At 42.1% G+C, this 21,357-nt stretch overlaps 4 protein-coding genes across 6 annotated transcripts; 2 read left to right on the forward strand and 2 right to left on the reverse strand.

Annotated features, from left to right (window-relative positions):
* The first annotated feature begins 5,638 nt into the window (after nt 1-5,638).
* LOC120691694 (anthranilate synthase alpha subunit 1, chloroplastic-like) lies at nt 5,639-11,231 on the forward strand. Its single transcript, XM_039974845.1, has 11 exons — nt 5,639-5,998; nt 6,088-6,281; nt 6,364-6,553; nt 7,624-7,775; nt 8,299-8,414; nt 8,516-8,762; nt 8,881-8,937; nt 9,411-9,563; nt 10,247-10,327; nt 10,603-10,689; nt 10,798-11,231. Exons 1-11 carry the CDS (start codon nt 5,881-5,883, stop codon nt 11,068-11,070), a joined length of 1,668 nt encoding a protein of 555 aa, XP_039830779.1. The 5' UTR covers nt 5,639-5,880; the 3' UTR covers nt 11,071-11,231.
* A 154-nt stretch (nt 11,232-11,385) lies between these two features.
* Nucleotides 11,386-13,897, reverse strand: LOC120691696 (zinc finger CCCH domain-containing protein 25-like). Its single transcript, XM_039974846.1, has 5 exons — nt 13,687-13,897; nt 13,449-13,558; nt 13,140-13,327; nt 12,403-12,561; nt 11,386-12,000 (listed from the first exon to the last, which is right to left on the reverse strand). Exons 1-5 carry the CDS (start codon nt 13,857-13,859, stop codon nt 11,731-11,733), a joined length of 900 nt encoding a protein of 299 aa, XP_039830780.1. The 5' UTR covers nt 13,860-13,897; the 3' UTR covers nt 11,386-11,730.
* Nucleotides 13,898-15,284: 1,387 nt separating this feature from the next.
* Nucleotides 15,285-17,489, reverse strand: LOC120691268. 2 transcript variants are annotated; one of them, XM_039974309.1, is made up of 4 exons: nt 17,138-17,489; nt 16,728-17,011; nt 16,486-16,580; nt 15,285-15,833 (listed from the first exon to the last, which is right to left on the reverse strand). In XM_039974309.1, the coding sequence occupies exons 1-4, from the start codon at nt 17,388-17,390 to the stop codon at nt 15,692-15,694; spliced, it is 774 nt and encodes a 257-aa protein (XP_039830243.1). In that variant the 5' UTR covers nt 17,391-17,489; the 3' UTR covers nt 15,285-15,691. The 2 variants fall into 2 exon arrangements, with proteins under 2 accessions (XP_039830243.1, XP_039830242.1); XM_039974308.1 differs by having other exon boundaries at nt 17,123-17,489.
* A 367-nt stretch (nt 17,490-17,856) lies between these two features.
* LOC120691267 (GDP-mannose transporter GONST1-like) lies at nt 17,857-21,159 on the forward strand. 2 transcript variants are annotated; one of them, XM_039974306.1, is made up of 10 exons: nt 17,857-18,063; nt 18,139-18,355; nt 18,470-18,659; nt 18,798-18,937; nt 19,155-19,284; nt 19,430-19,528; nt 19,796-19,950; nt 20,370-20,486; nt 20,606-20,703; nt 20,794-21,159. In XM_039974306.1, the coding sequence occupies exons 2-10, from the start codon at nt 18,162-18,164 to the stop codon at nt 20,835-20,837; spliced, it is 1,167 nt and encodes a 388-aa protein (XP_039830240.1). In that variant the 5' UTR covers nt 17,857-18,063; nt 18,139-18,161; the 3' UTR covers nt 20,838-21,159. The 2 variants fall into 2 exon arrangements, with proteins under 2 accessions (XP_039830240.1, XP_039830239.1); XM_039974305.1 differs by having other exon boundaries at nt 18,151-18,355.
* The last annotated feature ends 198 nt before the right edge of the window (nt 21,160-21,357 follow it).

Here is a 21,357-nt window from a genome sequence, read left to right on the forward strand (position 1 = left end):
TGCTGGGCTGGGGCGCTAGGTTGAACCACTTAAGAGGCCACAGCCCACTCGACCTCGCGTTCGGGGGCGCCGCCGCACCGCCATGAGCCCCTGCCGGAGTTGAGAACGGGGATATTGTCAGCACCCACGAACCAGAGAAAACATCTCCTACTATGGGCTGCCACACCAAGAAGCCTAATGTCTGTCTTGGCGCGAATGGGTTCGTTAGATGGGCCTATGCGCACGTATCAGGCCAATCCCATGTAAACGCAAGAGAGTCGCTAGTTAAATACTGAGTGCGTGCGAGGAGTGATGGTATCGAACAATTTGTTTGAACTCTTACTCCTTTCTCAAGTAATCTATTCTGCGGAAGCCAATTTCCTGTTCTCTTATATTATTCCTATGTTTTTCAGATCCATCATTCTTCTCTTTTTCTACTACCTCTACTGTTAACAAATATACTCTGGACTTCACTTAGAGGGACCTAGGGCGGCCGCCCTGGCTCGCCCTAGTGGTGGCTCCGCCACTGAGGGCAGTTGTGTTCTCTCATCCTGAACTCCTACCTCCAATCCAATGACAAGCCATGGCGTAGTCAATTAAAGACTTGCCCGGGGCTGTCATGCATGATCACTAGTTAAATGCCGTCACATCGCAGAAGATGATTTTATGACAATAATGAGCCGGAGCGTTTGATTGGGTCTCGCGTGGCCGAGCTTCCCCTGCGACTTTTTTTTTTAAGGTCACGGGGGCCATCAGATTTGTACAAAGGTTTGGAGTTCCCTGGCGAACTTTTTGGTGGCCAAGTTGTTGTCATTCACTTTTGAGTTCGAGCACTAGGCTGCTAAACTTTATGTCTTCATATGGTTCATATCAAGTCATTTCGCTAATATGTTGGGAACAAATGTGATATAACTTTGTGCATATGGTGCATAGCCAAAATTAAAACTCTTACTCATTCCACCAATTGTAGTTAACTTTGCTTACACCAATTTAGGATACCTTATATATGGTCCAATATAACTGAAGCCGTTCGGTCAAATTTGCTAAATTATACACACCTGACACCTGTTTGTTCAATTGTGGCCATTTTTAAAAAAAAACAAAGAAACGCGATAATTCTTCGTTTATCAATATCAGGTCGATTGTTGCTCAAAAAAATATCAGTTTGATAGGCGATGATTCCAAGCGAAGTCGCACTCCTCTGTGGCTCTGCGTGGCAAAACCTTCGGTGTGCGGGGAAGTCGTGGTTGCCCTGGATTGCGTGCTAGTAGAGCCTTCTGTACTACGCACGGGCGGCTCGGTCATGCTCATGTGGCACTACCCGCGGCGCTGCAACTTGCTCTGGAACTGGAATTGGCAAAAGTCTATTTTACCTCCTCCAACTATCACCAAAGTTTGGTTTTCCTCCTACAACTATAAAACCGGGTATTTCACCTCCCTCAACTTTTTAAACCGTCCATTTTACCTCCCTTGAGCGGTTTTGAAGACTGTTTTGCTACAGTAACCGTAGTTTTGTCTTTTCCTTTTTTAAAAAATTTCAGTTGAATCTTTGAAAAATCATAGTAAATCACAAAAAAATCATAAAATGGAAAATCCAATTTTGTTGGACTCCACATGAGTAGATATACGCAGTGAATATATTATATGGTATACTTTAGTACAATTTTTTTACTGTAACTTTAGATATATACTTTTCTGTAATTAATTTATAGCTACAGTTTTCGTCGTCCCATTATGGTGAAATTTTTATGGTGAGCTAATCATTATATGATTGAGCTGTAGTAAAAATTTTATGATTATTAGATCATGTTTGACTGATCTATAGATTTATCTATATAAACTAGATAAATCTATAGAAAAATCTAGACGAATGTATAGATAAATCTATAACTCAATCATACATGATCTAATAATCATAAAATTTTTACTATAGCTCAATCATATAATGATTAGCCCACCATAAAAATTTCACCATAATGGGACGACGAAAACTGTAGCTATAAATTAATTACAGAAAAGTATATATCTAAAGTTACAGTAAAAAAATTGTACTAAAGTATACTATATAATATATTCACTGCGTATATCTACTCATGTGGAGTCCAACAAAATTGGATTTTCTATTTTATGATTTTTTTGTGATTTACTATGATTTTTCAAAGATTCAACTGAAATTTTATAAAAAAAGAAAAAGATAAAACTACGGTTACTGTAGCAAACAGCCTTCAAAACCGCTCGAGGGAGGTAAAATGGACGGTTTGAAAAGTTGAGGGAGGTGAAATACCCGGTTTTATAGTTGTAGGAGGAAAACCAAACTTTGGTGATAGTTGGAGGAGGTAAAATAGACTTTTGCCACTGGAATTTGACTGGCCCAAGCCTTAGTTGTCCTGGCCCTCAGTTGTCCTGGAAAGAGGCCCAGCCCAGATAGTAGAACATGGACCCCCAGGATTCACAGCTCCCACGATAGCACCTGATGAGAATTAAGAGCTTCTCATCTGTTCGATCTCCATCCAACGACAATCATCGTTCTTCTTCCTCACGTATATGCGCGCCACCTCATACACAAGCTTCGTTCCCATGCCCCCGCCCATCTCCGGCCGTCTCCGGCGACAGAGACACCGCGTGCCTCACAAAGCTGTTGTGTTTCATTCGTACAAGGTGTCTCCCAACTTCGACGAGTTTGTAGGCTCCTGGGACTAAGTAAATGCAGAAGAAAAAACGACTGATGATTTGCTGTGGCGGAGGTAAAGGGGGACTGGCAGGGGCCATGACCCCTCCTATGCCGGGTATGTCAACTCTAATATAGGTAGTAAAAAATTACATGATTAGTTGAGTGTATTTGATGTGTCCATGGCCGGACACTTGCTATGGATCACCCTGCCAGACGCATTTTATTATTATAATTTCACAAGCATGATGTCACGGTCTCGTTGATCACTAGCATAAAAACAATTTGTAGCATCACTCCGGCAGGCGCATTATTATTGTCTACTTTTTATGTCAACCCCATGAACTTTTACTTCCTTTTTCAGAAATTTCTTCCCATGTGACTGGTGAGGTATTAAGTGAGGTGGTAGGGGTCCCACTTAGAACGATGATGGAGGATAAGCGGTGAGTAAAACCGTGTGATAAACAACATCAAGATGACATCTACTGATATAAATCCTTCCGTTATGAGTGGATTGGACCGGTCCAAAATTTTATACTTAACTGTTAGCTAGCTATATATATATATTCTATTATGTAAAAAATACAAAACAACCATGGTAAAACCACTGTCTACAAATTGTATCATTTATTTCTTTTAAACCTTAAAGCTTTGAGACTATGTTATTTCCGTATTTTTTCATACCGTTGGTGTACAATCTTCGCTTGTCAGATTTTATCGGATGTTTCAACTTCCATGAGTCCTTACCGCCTATATGATATGGTCAGGCATTAAATAATTCATCTTCAACGGCCAAGTTTGTATGCCAAATAAGTTGGTTGATAAGATACTACTGGATTAATATTTGTTCCTCACTGGAGTTTAGCAATAGAATGGATGGAAAGGTGCTTATCTCCGAGTCGCAACTAGGTAGCATGCATGTAAGACCATTAATGTACAACTAGAAATATTCCATTATATAGTAAATGATTTTTAGATAATGGATCAGAATTAAACAAAATTTTCTAAGTGACTTTTTCTCTCTCAGTTTTTTTTAGAAAATTCTACAGATCTCTTTATACTCTATCTTTTGCTCAGGCAAGTATCCGAAAAAAAACTTTGTTCCAAGTAAAGATTGCTCATTTTATTTGGATCTCCAACAAACATACCAGGTAACAAATTGTGCAACTTATGTGTCCTACAATATTCAATTTGTGCAGTTCCAATTATACACATTTTAGGGTAAATGGTCGAAGTTTTTATTAATGATATGTGTGGTGGGATTTATATGTTCTAATCACCACATGCTTATATCTATCCCGATAACTACTCTTTAAGCCACTTATCTCTTAGTGCTATTTATAGAAAATTGTATTCTATATAGTATCTCTCTTCCTGTTTTTACTTGCTGCAAAGCTCATGACAAAGAACTGAATAATAATATGCATTTTCATTTATTGCCGCTTCAAATTTGCCACTAAACATGAATAATCTGCCCTTTCATTGTTGCTAGTTCAAGCATTCCAGTAAACATCGTGCTAACACACATGATTACATGTATCAGATGCTAGATATGCCAAACAAATAATCTAAAGTATATTAAACTGATCAACAAAATTGAAAATAAAAATCCTAATATTCCTCTAATGAAGAAAAACATTTATTTTCTTTTTGTGTTTGTTGAACATCATAGAAGTAAACTTTAAGTCATTTAGTGCATGTGGTGAACTTACTGGGCAAGAAGCGGTTGGTTCTGTAAGTATACAGTAGTTGTGGGTAGTGTAAGCTATACGAACCTCAAAAATATATTGGTCAGTGAGGGAGAGGTGGTGACATGAGATATTTTTGAAAGGAAGTTACCAGATGGCGGATGTGAGAGGGATTGGGGAGCAAGGTCCAATGTGATGATAGAGGAGAAGAAATGGATGCAACAGCTTGAGTGGGAACAAAATGGAAGGGGTGTTGGCATAGTGCTTTTGATTGACGAATGTAGACCGTCTGATCGACATCCAATGGTCTCTTCTTTTTCTTCTTCCTCACGACAAGAGACATCGTTCTTTCACCGAAGAAACCAAAGCTATATGAAGCTAGAAATTTGGTTGGGGACCTCACTTATCTGCCTCCTACTTTATGGCGAACCTACCTTTATCAGAGTCTTTCACATCCAATAGTCAGTGGCGGAGCTTGGATTAAAATCTACTTTAGAGCGAACCTACGTGTTTCAGGCAGGCTCCATAGCGCAGAGAAATAGGTGAGGGAGGGGGTGAGGGCTTCGTCGGCCGGCAGATATGGTGGTTGCCATAGCTCATCGTACTAGTGGCGGAACCATTTTTTATTTCAATGTTTGTTAGAATTTTGATAAAAAACTGAAAACAGACATCTAATGTTTGCTTGAAAGAAAATACAGAAACTATGATACAGTGAGAAGAATATAAAACTTCAAAATTCTAACAAATATTAGATAAACACTTGGTAAATACGTAGCATATCCGTTATTTTTGACCACCACCATGGAGAGAACTGTGGAGATCCATCCATCCATACCTCAGTCAGGTTACCAAAAATGCCAAACCCCTCCTCGCGGGAGCCTAAGTCTTTCTCCAACCATTCCCCCCATCCAACTCCCCCCAAACGTACTATTTACTATATTTTACTACCTCCCTCCAAAAGATTCCTCCCCCTATAACTCCTTCTCTCCAACCATTCCCCCATATCTATTCCCCCTATATACTATCACTCATTAACTAACTATTTATTTAATGTTTTTTAATTTAAAAAAATCATACAGTATTTGTACTGTCATAATACGCATTATTATCGTGTTACGGGGCTCAAACGAGATTAATATCGCAAAGAAATAGTGTGATTAGAGATATATGAGGAGTTGAAACTCCCCTCATATACAAGGGGCTGTGGGGGGAGCTGTTGGAGGGCTTCCTCCCCAAAGCTCCCCCTACGTGGGGGGAGGGCCCTTTGCAGGGCACCGTTGGAGGTCGCCTAATCATCCATTCTTTTCCGGAGGCCGGAGCACGCGGTCGCCCACGCGCGCCTGCAACTGCAATGCATCACCCCGCCGATGGATCGACGGAACGGAACGCCCCCTCTGCTGTGACGTGTCCCGCTCGCCGCGCCCGCGCGCTCCGCGTTGCGGCCTCGCCGCCCACGCGCCCCGCCATTTAAATGCGCTTTAGTTCGATCCATCTTCTTCTCAAAGTGCCCTCCCCTCCGATTCTCCAGTTCCCTTATCCTCTCCCATGGCCGCCAGCCTCGCGCCGTCGTCGTCGGCGCCGCTGAGCCTCCACCGCCGCCGGCGCGGAGCCGGAATCCTCACCTGCCGCGCCACGGCCACGTTCCACCAACTTGACGCCGTCGGTGAGTTCTCCGGGGGTTTGTGCTTTCTGCGGCTCGCGATCTCGCTTTGATTTTGATTTACGCGTGTGATGGGACCTCGGCCGGCGCAGCGGTGAGGGAGGAGGAGGCGAAGTTCAAGTCTTCGGCGAAGGAGGGATGCAACCTGCTGCCGTTGAAGCGGTGCATCTTCTCCGACCACCTGACGCCGGTGCTCGCGTACCGGTGCCTCGTCAAGGAGGACGACCGCGAGGCGCCCAGCTTCCTCTTCGAGTCCGTCGAGCAGGGCTCCGAGGGCACCAATGTGGTAAGTAAGATTCACCACTCCTGCTTCCCATGCCATCGAAGCTGTTCCCTCTGGAGAATTTCATCGAACATGGCACTCGCAGGGGAGGTACAGTGTCGTAGGGGCGCAGCCCGCCATGGAGATCGTGGCCAAGGCCAACCACGTGACCGTGATGGATCATGAGATGAAGTCGAGGAGGGAGCACTTCGTGCCTGATCCGATGAATATCCCCAGGAGCATTATGGACCAGTGGAACCCACATATAACCGACGGCTTACCTGATGCATTTTCTGGTATTTTTTTTCTTATTACTCTGGATTTGCAACGAGAATGCTGTGATTTTGGTATCTTAGTTGTCATAATGTCATTTTTCATAGATTTATGGCCTCAGTTCAATATTAGAATATCCTTTGTTGCCTCTAGATTTTGCATGCTTGGGGGCAAAACTTTGTCATTTCTACTCATGGTAAGGGTGTATACATTCTATAGTAGTTCCTTCTATACTTTTCCATGTGGTTGGTACTTGCCATGAACTCTAGGCTCTCGAAGTTTGTGGCACACTGATGGGCTACATTGGGTCAACCTTGACCTGTTTTTTTTTTCCTTTGGAAGATTAGCAAAGATGAGATATTGTTTGGTGCCAGACTGTACACTGTATGTTGATATTACTTCTCTTCACAAACCAGAATGCTCTTGTGAATGCATCTTTTGCTCTGTTGGGAAGGCATGGGGGTAGTAGCTCTTAATCACAACAACAACAACAACAACAACAACAACAACATAACCTTTTTTCCCAAGCAAGTTGGGGTAGGCTAGAGATGAAACCCGAAAGAAATAAGTTCAAGGTTCAGACACATTGATAGCTAGTCTCCAAGCGCTCCTATCCAAAGCTATCTTTTTAGAGATATTCCAATCCTTAAAGTCTCTCTTAACCGACTCATCCCACGTCAGTTTAGGTCTACCTCTACCCCTCTTTACATTATCGACCCGCTCAAGAAACCCATTACGCACCGGCGCCTCAGGAGGCCTTCGTTGGACATGTCCAAACCATCTCAGCCGATGCTGGGTAAGTTTCTCCTCAATTGGTGCCACCCCGACCCTATCCCGAATAACTTCGTTCCGGACTCTATCCCTTCTTGTGTGCCCGCAAAACCACCGCAACATCCGCATCTCTGCTACACTCAGTTGCTGGACATGTCGCCTTTTTGTAGGCCAACATTAAGCACCGTATAACATCGCCGGACGAATTGTTGTCCTATAGAATTTGTCTTTTAGCTTTTGTGGCACCCTCTTGGTAGTAGCTCTTAATCATAAACCAATTATGGTCACAACATTTTTATGATATTTGTGAGTTCTTCTGCAGGAGGATGGGTTGGATTCTTCTCGTATGATACAGTACGTTATGTGGAAACAAAGAAGCTTCCATTTAGTAAGGCACCACATGATGATAGGAACCTTCCTGACATTCATTTAGGCCTCTACAATGATGTCATTGTGTTTGACCATGTTGAGAAGGTATGCACAAGATCCGCCATCCATTTATGTGTTTCGATTAATTATGTAATGCTGTATCTTGTAATTTATATACTTAATAACATACTCAAATTATTTATATGTTGCTTTCTTCCCTATGAAGCTACTCCAATTAGTACACGTGATGCATACTATTTAATATTTATTCTCACTCTCCATCATCTCTCTTCCTCTCTATGGTCACTAAAAAATACTTGATATGTTATCATCAAACTGTATTTTCCATGGAATAGCAATGAGCATGATTAGTGGTTATGCCATCATATGTTTACCGCGCGCTTCTAAGTTAGCTACAACCAACAGATGGTGATTAATTTTTGGGACCGACTATAGTATTAAGTAGGTAGGAGTGAACAATATTTAATAAACAGTATAAGAATTGCAACTGTTTTGCAATTTTCTTTTCCCTGGAACCTTCAATGACCACCTCTCTGGCAAACTGTGAGAGTGTGGATCTTGTTCCTTACAAGCATTGGCCTTGATTTTTGTTTTTTGTTCGATATAGAAAACACATGTTATACATTGGGTGAGGGTGGACTGCTATCATTCTGTTGATGAAGCATATGAAGATGGAACAAATCGACTAGAAGCTCTGTTATCAAGATTACATAGTCTTAACATGTGAGTGTTATGCGGCTTGGACGATTCTCTGTTTTCCATTACATAAGTACTATTTTCTTTCACTGCTTCTTGTTTTACTGATTGATTAATCATTTATGTAGCCCAACACTTTCTTCCGGTTCTATTAAACTTAATGTTGGGCACTTTGGCTCAGCATTACAAAAATCATCAATGTCATGTGAAGAATATAAGCATGCTGTTGTTCAAGCGAAAGAACATATTCTGGCTGGTGATATTTTTCAAGTAGTCATAAGCCAGCGTTTTGAAAGACGGACATTCGCCGACCCCTTTGAGATCTACCGTGCATTGCGCATTGTAAATCCTAGTCCATATATGGCCTATCTACAGGTGACTTGAATACCTATAACATTCTGAATGTATTTTTTATGGTTGTTTTTGTGATATCCTGATTGACATGCAAATGATTTATCTCCTATGACATCCTATCTCTAATGACATCCCTCAGGCACGAGGTTGTATTCTTGTGGCATCAAGTCCTGAAATTCTCACTCGGGTGCAAAAGGTACACTAAAACAACAACTTATCTACAAGTTATGCTTTTACCCCCCCCCCCCCCCCCCCCCCCCCCCCCAAACTTGTTATAAATTGTTCCAAATGTGTAATGAGGCTGGTTCGGCTGCGATGCCCATGTGTAACAGTGACATAATAGAAAGGAACATGGAACTATAGTTGCGATATGATGTGTCAGAACTGCCAAAGTTGAGAGTATTTGGCAAATGTGATTAGAACTAATGAGGTTTGGAGTTGGGCAATTGGCCTTTTATGTTATGGAGAAAACTTATCCAGGTTGTTTTCGTATGCTTGTCAGCTTGTAGACGTTATTCAAGGTGAAACCATGAAGTGTGATCTAGGAATTAGCTACAATTTGTGAAGTGTGAACTAACCTCTATGTTTGTTGTACTGCTTCGATTATTCTAAAAAAAACTATATATTACTATGAAGTGAATATTACAATCAATTTTGTTTTTTTTCTAGAGGACAATCATCAATCGGCCACTTGCTGGAACTATAAGAAGAGGGAAAACGAAGGCAGAAGACAAAGTTTTAGAACAGCTGCTTTTGAGTGACGAGAAGCAGTGTGCTGAACATATTATGTTAGTAGATCTCGGTCGAAATGATGTCGGAAAGGTTTGTCTTTCCACTCTGTTTTATTTTTCTTTTGTTAATTTATTCTATTTTTCTTTTGTTACTTTACTCTATTTTCTTTTTCTTTTGTTACTTTACTATATTTCCACACATTTCAGAATATGCTAATTAATGAGGTTAGTTTGTTCATTTCAGAATATTTTGAATGGATAAATCATCGCATTTAGTGGAATTCCTCCATATTCTTAATCTTCAAATAAAATAAGTTGGCATCTATCATTTCCTACTGCCCTTGATTTCATCCCCTAATTGATCATACGAAGCCCCATTTCTTTACACATTGAGACATAAATTGCTTGGCTATGTTTTGTCTGGAAAGTGTACTAGGAATAAAATTGTCTACTGTTTTCTCAGTATATGTCAAAACACCAAAGATTTGGCATAGTTCTCTTTTACCAAATAATGCACCGTCCTGCTGTGTTCAATTTTGCAGCTGTATTTCCTAAACAAATCTGAGCAGCGTGTGTCCATACCACAAAAAAGAGAGACAATTTTGTCATCTAACACTTTGTTGCTATTAAAGCCTTTTTTCAATGGCCACGAATTGGTTAAGGCTTAAGACCGGGTGGACTTTTATCTTATCTGCTGTTCTATGGTTCAAAATGCCTTCGGTGCTCTACAAATATATATAGTCTGATCTGCAATGAATTTTACCATCTTTACAGGTGTCGAAACCAGGTTCAGTAAAGGTGGAGAAACTTATGAATATTGAACGATATTCACATGTCATGCACATTAGCTCAACAGTAAGTTTGATTTAAGATAAGACAACTTCAGTAATCTCAATTCTTCGTGGATGACTATAATTAGTTATAACAGTTACTGTCTCTTATCATAGAAATACAAGCTTTCCACGTTGTTTGCTTATCTATAATTGTATCTAGGGTAAGTAAGTAGGTGTAGGTCCAATGAAACAAGAATTACGAAATATGGTTTCTTATGACTATACCTTAACATCCTTTGCTGAATTGTATTATCAATATTCTTTACAAGATATGGGCCTATGTCTGAACTTATGTAGGTAACTGGGGAGCTACGTGATGATCTTACCTGTTGGGACGCGCTTCGTGCAGCACTGCCTGTTGGAACAGTTAGTGGCGCTCCTAAGGTAACTAGTTGAAGTCCTCTTTATTGTGTTAGCTTCGTTTTCTTTTTTTCATTTTCTCATCTTGTTACCCTGGGTCCAACTTCCATGCCTGCTTATGAAACCAATCAGGTGAGAGCAATGGAGCTGATCGATGAGCTGGAAGTGAACATGGACATTGCTCTTGCTCTTCGCACTATCGTCTTCCCCACTGGATCTCGGTTCGATACCATGTACTCATACACTGACGGAAACCCGCGCCAGGAGTGGGTGGCTCATCTCCAAGCCGGAGCTGGGATAGTGGCCGACAGCAAACCAGACGACGAGCACCAGGAGTGCCTGAACAAGGCTGCTGGCGCTGCCCGTGCCATTGACCTTGCCGAATCTACATTTCTAGACGAGTAGCCTACTCTCCGTGTAGCAAATGTTTGTTTCTAATTTCTATGTAATTGCTGACAATAGTAGGAAACCTTAGCTTCCTGGCTTTGAAGCTCTAGGATTTATGCTGTTCTGAATAAAAACTCTATTACAATAATAAAGTTAATAAATGTAAAGTAGATGACAAATTCAGCTATCATAGCCCGTTTGATCATGATACAATTTGGTGGCAGAAGACGAACTAGCAAGTGCAATCTGATAATTGGCAAGAACCTGAAAGCGCATATAGGACAGAAAAAAGGCATCCAACAGGAGCATATAATTGAATAACTGAATCCTGCATTCAGCAACAACAGCCTTTTGTTCTCTTTATAAAACTTGAAAACAATTGCACTAGTAACACATGCGCAGCAACAACAGCTGTTTCACTTTCACCGATATCCTACAGGTGTTTGTGTTTCACTTCCACTGATATCCTACAAAACGGTTCCAAATTGGGAATACAAACATGCAGATGTCAAACAATTGAACTAACATCATGCAGATGTAATCAATTTAAGGCATATGAAAAGACTTCCAAAAGAAAGCACCACTTGATGTAATCAATTGAAGGTATCTATGTTAAAATATAAAAAAGTTAACAAACTGATTACATTGTACAAGAAGTCAAGTACAAACATGTATCTGTCACACTCTTCTTTCATGGCGTTCACTATCTCCATCGTACCTTGATCGCTTGTGATCCATGTCATCGTATCTGCGTCTTTCTGATCTTTCTCCTCTTCCTTGAGAATATCTGTCATCATTCCGCTTCTCACCTCTTCTCTCAGGGGACTTGTCACGCACCCGATATTCTTGTTTTCTATCATCATGCCTACTCCTAGAATCTCGCTCTCCATAGCGCTCTGATCTGGATGATTCACCATCCCTAGAACTCCAACGAGTGTTTGTATTTTTCTGAAAGCATATTTCACAACGATCAGAATAGGATGTTAGCATGATTACCCTATATTTACAGGAAAAAAGGTTAGTGATAAGCTATAACGAAAATTATAGTAAGACAAATTTCAGCATATAAAACTGGAACTATATGGATTACCTGATGTCATATCAGCATCAGTTATACAGTAAAAGAACCTTATGCATATACAGCTAGTGGAACTTGTTTTTAAAAGCTTCTAGCACATCTAGAAATAAGGAAATATGAGTATGTATACTTGAAAGAAACATTGAGCGAAATCGATGTAATACTTATTTTATAGTTACTAATGGATCTGAAAAGAATGTTTTGCACAAACGTGTCACTGCAAGTCAAAAACATTGGGTTCCTTAATGTACATTCATAGTGAATAATCATACCTGCTCATCATGGGAAAATTTGCAGGATGCTCCACGGTTGCACTCGCCTTTCTGGAAAGCATAGCAAATGCCACGACTCTTTGGCATATCATGGTGTTTGTCATGCTCCCATGGTGCACTGCTATCCTCTTTAGAACCCCAACCGGTGTTTGCATTCCTCTGAAAATATAATCCATGAACATCAGAACATGGCACCACGCATAAACGGATAGAATTTAAAGCCAATAACAATAAACCAAGCTAACTTGTTGCTAGATTATTGATTGGCATCAGTAGGTCTGTCTGGATTGGGAGTATTTGGACCCTATATATATCCTAAAAGCTCCTATTGTGGCTCCCTCTGCATGTGTATCCCTCATTGTCTAAAAACCGAAAGGGTGTTTTAAAGCATATCCCATAGAATCCCAAAACAGAGCAAAGCAATCCTCACAAATGTAAAAATGTTTTTGCCTTGATTAGGTAATTCAATGACTCAACCAGAGTATAGATTAGGCCATGTTAATGCAAATGCCTATCACACTTCAAGCTTATGTTGTTTCCAGCAACCACAACAGCGGTAAACTTCATGAAACAATGGTTGTGAGGTGACAGGATACTGGTACCAAATTGATCAACAAATGATATAGTGTTTTTCTCAAACATACTACTGGTATCGGTTTGTTTACTGGCATTTTTACTGGCATTCACAGTAATTAATGACACAAACAGACGTGTTAATGCATTTACAGCACACTGACCTGCTCGTCATGCGAATATCTGCAGGAAGCTCCGCGATTGCACTCGCCTTTCTGGAAAGCGTAGCATACTCCACGGGCCTCCCTCTTCTGCTGCCGCTCCTCCTCATCTTCCTCCTCCTTCTTCTTGTACTTGCTCACATGGTCAACCCTTATGATCCTCCCAAGAACTTTAGCTCCATTCAAATTGTCTTCACCATGTGACAATTAGGCAAGCAATAATAAAAATTAGGACTAGACCAGGCAATCAATTGAAACGGAATACTGAAGCGACAAAAGAGAGAGGGGAAGAGGGGCGAAGAGAAGGCTCACCGACAGCGAGAATCGTGCTCCTCTGGTCCTCGTACGCGAGGAAAGCGAAGCCCTTGGATTTTCCGGTGCCCTTGTCGCGCACAAGGTTCACGTCGACCACCTCGCCGTACCTGCGAAAGGGGGGAGGGAGGGGGGGGGGGGGGGGCAGAAGCTCGTCAGATCTCCCTACCGGCATCGATTTAAACCGGACGAGAGCGGATGAAGGGAAGGCATGGAGCGGGGAGGCGCCCAGACTTACTGCGCGAAGAAGGCGAGGATATCGCCCTCGGTGAGGTCGAAGGGGACGCCGCCGACGAAGACGTAGGCGGAGTCCTTGAACTTGGCGTGCCACGACGCGTCCTCGCCGATTCCAAGGAGCGCCTCCTTCTGGTTGATAACCTGCGTCCGCTTAACCTGCGTCAGGGGATTCATCGTCGCCGACTACGGGGCTACTCGAGCAGAATCGCGAGGAATCGCCGACGGCTAGCAGCGATAGATTGACTGAGATTGAGAGAGAGAGGCCGGTGTTTGGAAACGAAGGGCCCAGCGTTCTTTTGGGTTTGGCCCAACTTACGGCTGTAGGCCCGGCCCGGCCTAATACCGAGCGTGCGTTTTCATTGAAAGGCCGGGTCCTCAGGCAAATGATTGTTCAGTATGGGCCTCAGGACACCACTAATTCTTTTTTGTTTTGCAGGCTACCTCTAATTCTTATTTTTGTTGTAAGAACACTAGTAAAAGTAAAACAAAACATCATTACACCCTTAGCTTCACACATGATCCTGAGATTTGCAAGTGATATAGTAGGTCGTTATCCCCATCCATGCATTTACTTTTGTTTTTCTTATGTTTGGAGCATTCAATCATATAAGAGCAGACTGCAATGGCAGTTCTTAAAAAAAATCTTTAGATCTTTAAACTCCAAAACGTAATTACAAACCTTTAAACAATCAGATTTTTTTTCTCCAAAAAAAACTTTTAATAATTAGACAAGTAAAAACTTTTTTCAGACAACGGCATTAAAGCTGAGGATGGATGAATCAATCAATCAAATAACATGCCAATAAAAGTGAGAACTGATCTGACAGTAGTAAATTGGACTTTATTTTTATATAAAACTTCTTCACGCAGTTCATATGTGAACTCGCCATATAGTAATGGCAAGCTGTCTTGACAAACTCATCATGCTCTTTTAGGCCCAAGCTCATTTCAACCTTAGCAGGAATGTGTGAGTTGTAAACAAAGGTTGCACACGTCCACGTGTGTAAAACTCAAACGCAACCCTTTTGGCCGCCTTGCTGCCCCGTGACTTGAGTTTGACTCCAACAATCCTCTCCACTCTCCAGTCTCCACACCGCCACGCCTCATTTCCACTAGTGATTTGCGCGCACCCATGCGCGCGATAAAAGCCAAGGTTTATATCAACAATTTGTAAACATGAAAGATGAAATAGAAAAATCCATTGAAAAATGGCTACACGTATATTACAAAAGCATGATGGTATGCAGTAGAGCAATTTTTCTATTTTTCTGTAAAGGACTAATCCATGGAAACTATAATCCATAACAACAAAGCCATATAACTTCTGCAGATTTAAAACTACTTGAAATGTGCCTTGTTCATAGGCAGTAGCCTCTGTTGATTCCGCACACACCCAAAAGAAAAGTTGTCTTGTGCAGAAATAGGTACCATTTAAATCACAGCAAAAAGGTATGCGTACAATTTTTTGTGATCATATTTGGTTTCAAAATGGATAGGAAAATTATATGATGTAAAATGAGAATAATTGATTTCTACGGGCGTGGAACTTTTGCAAGTCTATCTGATGCTTGCATTAAATATGGGATGAATGTGTCTTGGTTATGACATGATTTATGCATAAAAGGCAGATGTCATAGCCTCACAGCATGTTATACAGGTTGCAGGTAAAAAGTAGGAAATGTCTCGCTGCCATCATGTCACTAAGTGATCCAGTGGTATGCCAATGGAATGTTTGATTATCAAAAGAAAACATTCCCAATTGAGATTTCATACGTCCAAGAGCAGTAGAAAAAAAAAAGATATGCTTTGTGATGCGTCTCATAGCTACCTGGTATTTCTGAACAGGTACAAAAGTTATTCCTGCCTAATGATATCTTTGTATGGTATCTTGCTTTGAATCACGCCTAAATATTGAGGCTATTTGTTCCTCTGTTTTCTTTTCCTTTCCCTTGCTGTTGTTTATGGGGGAACAAACAATCATCGCAGAAGTACACATTAGAACATCTTCATCTGTGGCCAGCTTTTCTAATCATACACCAAAAGGCAAAGGAAAGATGGTTATATGGTTTGATGATTGTTGCTGGTCTCAAGCATTCAAATAGCATCTGAACTTGAACACACTCAAACTCTTCTACCTCCGCTTCATTTCTGAACATCGAAGACAAAGGATGAGCATAGCAAGTAAGGTCTTCAAATGTACCGCTTCGTTTTTCTTTTGTTGCTAAACTCCATACTCCATACACAGTAGCTTTTCATAAAGCAAAATCATATCTTACAAATGAAAAAGGTAGAATATATATGCATTAAACAAAAGCACTGCCCCTACAGGGACTTGGTTTGTTGAACTAATAACTCATCACAAATAAACTAAAATAAAAATAAAAAAAGGTATTCTTGGCCAACTCAAAAGAAGCAAAGAGGCCGAGTATATATACTCTTGCACTTTATTTTCAGCCGACAAAGTAGAGTATTTACTTGTATATATAAAATCTTAAAGTAGAATATTTCCTTCTATGTATAACATCGACTATCTACATATTTACTTTCGGTTTTCAAATGAAAAGAGACAGGTCATGAGAATATGTTAATATATAGTGTGGTGTGGGGAGAAAATCGTAAAAGTATATAAGTTCGACCAGATGATGTATTGTGTTGAAATAGCTATAGGTAAGCAGTTTAGAATTATTTATATGAGTACTTTTAACTGACATATATAGGAGCATCATGGCCAAGGTACTTTCATATTGCTAAAGTTACTGCTCCATAAATAAAATTCATGTTCTTGAGCTATCATTGTTACCTTAGGCAAGGCATGTAGCCTGAATTTCTCTTCATCAAGTAGGAGTCCTTGTCAGCCGCATTTGTAGTCAAATTCATTCTTATTTTTGCAGAAACCTGAGCATCCGTATTTGGCCAGTATTGCAGAGGCAAACCATCAAACACATTGTGTGGCTCCATGGCATGGCATAAGGCCACATCTCATAAGCAAATCATCAAACACATGGTGTGCATCCCCCATAGATGACAGGACGAGTCACTCACTTGTAAGCAACGGGTGATAGAATTGGAGAGGATGCAGCTGCAGACCTGTGCAGGGCTGCTGACAGCTGCTGCATCGCATGCCTCGTCAGTGAGACGTGTTGTCCCCGTTCGTGAGCTGCACTGCCGTAGTGTAGCCCTGCCTTCTCCGGTGAGCCATCCCTGGCAGTAAGCTTTGCCTCTGTAATGCAGCATAACCCCGCTGGTGAGCTGCGATGCTACATCAGCTATTGGCTGGCGCAAGGGGCCCATACGAAGCAGAAAATGTGCGAGGCGAGAACGTTGATCTGCAACAACAGAGGCAAGTGCAGAGGGGATGGGCACGGTGAATAGAGTAAATGGATTAATGGAGGGGATCCAACAATGTCAGATTGAGATGATGCGGTGAGAAGAAGCACCCCCGGAAGCTCTACCATCAAGGGGGAGGTGGCTCGGGCATGGCGGGTGGCGGCAAAGACGACAAACCGTCGGAGCGGAGGCACCGAGGTGGCAAGGTTGGACGGCGCCGCTGCATACGAGGCTGAGGAGTGGTGCGCTGCGAGGAAGGCAGCCAAGAGGGGAGGGGCATGTGAGGGCTGGAGGAGTGACGTGTTTTGGCAGCTGAACGGCCCGCGCCTGCTGCGTCGTGATACCGGAGCCGGCACTATCATCGGTGAGTTGCTTCATCTGAAAGCCACCGGCTCCCGAAGGAGGTGCCGCATATTGGAGGCCGGCGCAACGCGAAACGTAGCAAATCGCAAAGAGCAAAAAACAATCCCAACCTCGACGACGATAAGGCAGTCGCGAGCGGCCGCCGCAAAGAGGCACGCTGCAGCGGCGGCATAGCAGCAGCACGGCATGGCGCGACACGCTGGGGACATGTCGGCGAAGAAGCCAGGCAGGCAGCTGCGTGGACGGCGAGGCAGCTTCAGCCGAGCAGCGGAAATCCCAGTGGCCACATACGGCACGACGAGCATCGCGTGGCCCAACAATTTTCGAGCGACGTGGCCGGGGTGCGCGGGCGCCTCCCCCGCCCCGATTGTTACTTTAGATTTGACCATCGTCCTCCTCCGCCTCGTCCCTCCCGCCGGGCGACCACCCTTCCGCCGCACGCCGGCTCCCTTCCGCCGCGCCCCTAGGCTGCGGCCGCGTTGACCCCCGCGCCTCCTCCTCCACCGCCACCACCGTCACCTCTCTTTGCCCCTTTACGTCCTCCCCAAGCCCCTTCATGCCGTCGAAAGGCATCTCCTCCCCCCATTTAGCGTCCACCGTCCACCGTCTCCCTTCCCCCAACGCCTCCTTCTCCTCTCCAGCCACCGCCCCTCGGCCTTCTTCCTCTGCGCCGGCGATCTCCTTACAGGTACCAACAGCTCGTTCGTTTGATCGTGCCGACGACGGACTTGTGGGTTCAGGTTTCCTGATGGGATGTGATCAGTCGTTATTGCAGGCGCAGTTTCCATGCCAGTGGAGTTCAGGTCCGAGTGCGATGACATTGAGGAGGCCAAGTCCCCCAGCAACACGAGCGTCGCCGCCGTCGCCGTCAAGAACGCCGACGCCTCGGTCTACAAGATCATCCACGGCTACCTCAAGCAGAAGAACAACTCCATCATCAGAGTCGCCGCCAATGTCGCCAGGAAAGCGGCTTCCAACAAGTACACTGACAATTTTTATTTTTTTTTAACACACCGCTCTATTTATCTGCGCTGCATTCATGGGGGAGAAGGAGATGAGAAACCGATCGTTTGCTTTGCGTGTTGTGTGTCCAGGTTATCGAGGAAGACCTCTGATGTTTTCGACACCTTAATTCAGAAGCAGCAGAGCAAGTGGGGAAACAAGACCGGGCCGTTGCTTTCCGGGATTTGTTACTGCATTGCTTCCTGCAGCATGATATTGCTCAACAAGGTGGTTCTCTCCAGCTACAATTTCGATGCTGGCATATCACTGATGCTATATCAGGTAATTCAGTTTGTTTGCTCCTCTTGTTCCCATACTTTCTAAGAGTAATTATATGACGATTGTACCGTGGCGCTTGCTCATGTGTGATTACTGATAAATTGTTACCTTGAGCTGATCGAGCGTCCTTTTATGGTTCAGAACTTTGTATGTGTGGTCATTCTTCTGATACTCGAGCTCTTCCGTGTTATTACAACGGAGGAGCTCACATGGAAGTTGATAAAAGTTTGGATTCCGGTGAACCTTATTTTCATCGGGATGCTTGTAACTGGAATGTACAGGTATTTCCTGCTTCACACTGCATATACATGATTACCAGTTTATCACCTCTAGCATTAAACCAGATATCATGGTAAATTAAATGTGACTGTATTCCGTCTTTTTTTTTCTCATTTCAAGTTGTAGTAGTCTGAACTCTGAAGTACGAACTTTATCGGTTTGGTAGTCTTTGAGTATATGGATTAACCTTCTTTTCTCATTGTTTCTGTCACTCTTCAGTTTGAAGTACATAAATGTTGCGATGGTGACAATACTAAAGAACATGACAAACATTATAACAGCTATAGGGGAGCTATATATTTTCAGGAAGAGTCAGAATAAGAAGGTTTGGGCCGCACTATTTCTGATGGTAGGTCCATTACTGTTTGGCACGCCCGTTGTTTTACTTCTATAGTACTAAATAATGGCTTGATTATTGAGCTCAATTCAGAATTTACCTCAAGAATAGCAAGATTTGTTTTACCTGAGCAGTATATAACTCTCTGTTTTTGCAGATTGTATCTGCTGTATGCGGGGGCATTACAGATCTCTCTTTCCATCTAATTGGTTATACGTGGCAAATTCTGAATTGCTTTCTAACAGCAGGCTACTCGGTTAGTTCATTTTTGCTAATAGTTTTACACAGTTATAGACTACTGCAAGTCTCTTCACGGTCTATAAATGAACTGCCGCGCAGAGGATACTGTTGGGCATTTGAATCATTGCCATTTATATGTACTAATTCATACCGTAATGCACTTAAAAGGCATAGGCCACACCAGTTGTGTTAAACTTCATTCAATTGTATTGGATCTTCTTATGAGATCAATCTTATTAGTTCTGCATGCCCAGCACATCTAATGCATGGTCCTTCTTAACAGCTCACACTAAGGCGCTTGATGGATACAGCTAAACAATCATCAAAATCTGGCTCCCTCAATGAAGTTTCTATGGTGTTACTCAACAACGCGCTATCAATTCCGTTCGCAATCATTTTGGTTGTAATCTTTGACGAATGGGAATATGTTTGTCAAGCGTAAGAACTTCATCTTGCTTAAAACAGACTTTCATGGTGTGGATTAAGTACTTGGTCTGAGTAGTTTGTTACTGTGTTAAATTTTTTTTCAAGGCTGAATATTTAGAGTAGTTAACTCTATAAATTTGACCACCGACATGTTGTGCATTTACTTTTATCTGTTTATGCCAGTTATGTAATCAGGTATATTAGAACTTCATGTCATCTTACTCCACTTCAAAATAACTTGTTTCCATAGAAAAGCATTCTGACTTTGCTCACAAAAGAAGCTTTAATCTCTGTGATCAACTTAAATAATAAGCCAGATGAGGTGCATAAGGAAAACCAACATTTTTTATCATCACAATTGTTTTTTCCTAGGGTACAACTATCAATGTGCATGCTTCTCCATTCATACATGGCTTTCATTTGTTTTGCAGTGAAGTTACCAGAGAGCCTATGTTCTGGGTTGTTGCAACAGCTAGTGGTTTGCTAGGTCTAGCAATCAGCTTCTCTTCGGTGTGGTTTTTGCATCAGACTGGTCCAACAACATACAGGTGAGACAATAGTACTAACCTAATCGTGTCCACCGAAACTAAAATGTTTACATGAAAGGAAGAAATATGCACTCCTGTGAACCCAGCAAAGTTCTTATCACTTCTGTTCTCTTTTTCAGTCTTGTTGGTTCTTTAAACAAGATACCCATTTCAGTTGCCGGTATCTTGCTATTCAATGTCCCTGTAAGCGTCGAGAATTTCTGTAGCATAGTTTTTGGTAAGAATTTATTTCATCTGTGCTGTTTTTCTGATGTCCTTTTACCATGTTATATCCTAATGATGCCACATTTTTACATGTTCTCACCAGGTCTTTTTGCTGGGATATTCTTTGCAAAGGCAAAAATGTCCTGAAACTGTTCTATCCAAGTGTGGTTGTAACATGAAAAGTTCCTGCGGCCGCTCTGCCTATGAACTGTACAGAGATATGACAGAGTCCATTTTGTCACGAACGCCGCCCCGTCGTGAATTTTACATTCTTTCTCTCCATGCACAGGGTGTACGGGTACAGCATGTGTGTGTGTATATGCCCTCACTCAGTTTTTTACCATAACTATGTCAAAGGCAGAAAGAAATCTGCATGACTAAACAGCAACTGAAACTGTTCCGATCCGATGTCTGTGATCAAGAAATTGAGCACAATGTTTACACAAAATAAAAGAAAAATTTATGGTTACGGCTTGGTTGTCACCCAATAATTCTTCAGATATTCATGGCAAAAGCATCCCCAATCTTATTACAAGAGTTTGCAGAGCTTCATACAATTTTTGGACTCGTTATGTTGGGCTACTGGATCTATTGTGTTTCCCTGAGACTGATACATAATTCCTGAATCACAAATGTCGATAATTCCTAGCAAGCCGTCAATTCAATA

The sequence above is a fragment of the Panicum virgatum genome, chromosome 9N, assembly GCF_016808335.1.
Source record: "Panicum virgatum strain AP13 chromosome 9N, P.virgatum_v5, whole genome shotgun sequence".
Lineage (NCBI taxonomy): Eukaryota > Viridiplantae > Streptophyta > Magnoliopsida > Poales > Poaceae > Panicum > Panicum virgatum.

Bases quoted from the DNA above. Each gene is read 5' to 3' on its own strand.
- LOC120691267 (XM_039974306.1), top strand. From the start codon at position 18,162: ATGCCAGTGGAGTTCAGGTCCGAGTGCGATGACATTGAGGAGGCCAAG. The intron at 18,660-18,797 runs GTAATTCAGTTT...TTTATGGTTCAG, and splicing joins TATCACTGATGCTATATCAG to AACTTTGTATGTGTGGTCAT. The intron at 20,704-20,793 runs GTAAGAATTTAT...TGTTCTCACCAG, and splicing joins TTTCTGTAGCATAGTTTTTG to GTCTTTTTGCTGGGATATTC.
- LOC120691268 (XM_039974308.1), bottom strand. From the start codon at position 17,390: ATGAAGCAACTCACCGATGATAGTGCCGGCTCCGGTATCACGACGCAG. The intron at 17,012-17,122 runs GTGCTTCTTCTC...CTGTTGTTGCAG, and splicing joins TGATGGTAGAGCTTCCGGGG to ATCAACGTTCTCGCCTCGCA. The intron at 16,581-16,727 runs GTGAGTGACTCG...ACGGATGCTCAG, and splicing joins CTATCACCCGTTGCTTACAA to GTTTCTGCAAAAATAAGAAT.
- LOC120691694 (XM_039974845.1), top strand. From the start codon at position 5,881: ATGGCCGCCAGCCTCGCGCCGTCGTCGTCGGCGCCGCTGAGCCTCCAC. The intron at 7,776-8,298 runs GTATGCACAAGA...TGTTCGATATAG, and splicing joins TGTTTGACCATGTTGAGAAG to AAAACACATGTTATACATTG. The intron at 9,564-10,246 runs GTTTGTCTTTCC...CCATCTTTACAG, and splicing joins GTCGAAATGATGTCGGAAAG to GTGTCGAAACCAGGTTCAGT.
- LOC120691696 (XM_039974846.1), bottom strand. From the start codon at position 13,859: ATGAATCCCCTGACGCAGGTTAAGCGGACGCAGGTTATCAACCAGAAG. The intron at 13,559-13,686 runs GTAAGTCTGGGC...CCCCTTTCGCAG, and splicing joins ATCCTCGCCTTCTTCGCGCA to GTACGGCGAGGTGGTCGACG. The intron at 12,001-12,402 runs GTATGATTATTC...ATATGCTTTCAG, and splicing joins AATTTTCCCATGATGAGCAG to AAAAATACAAACACTCGTTG.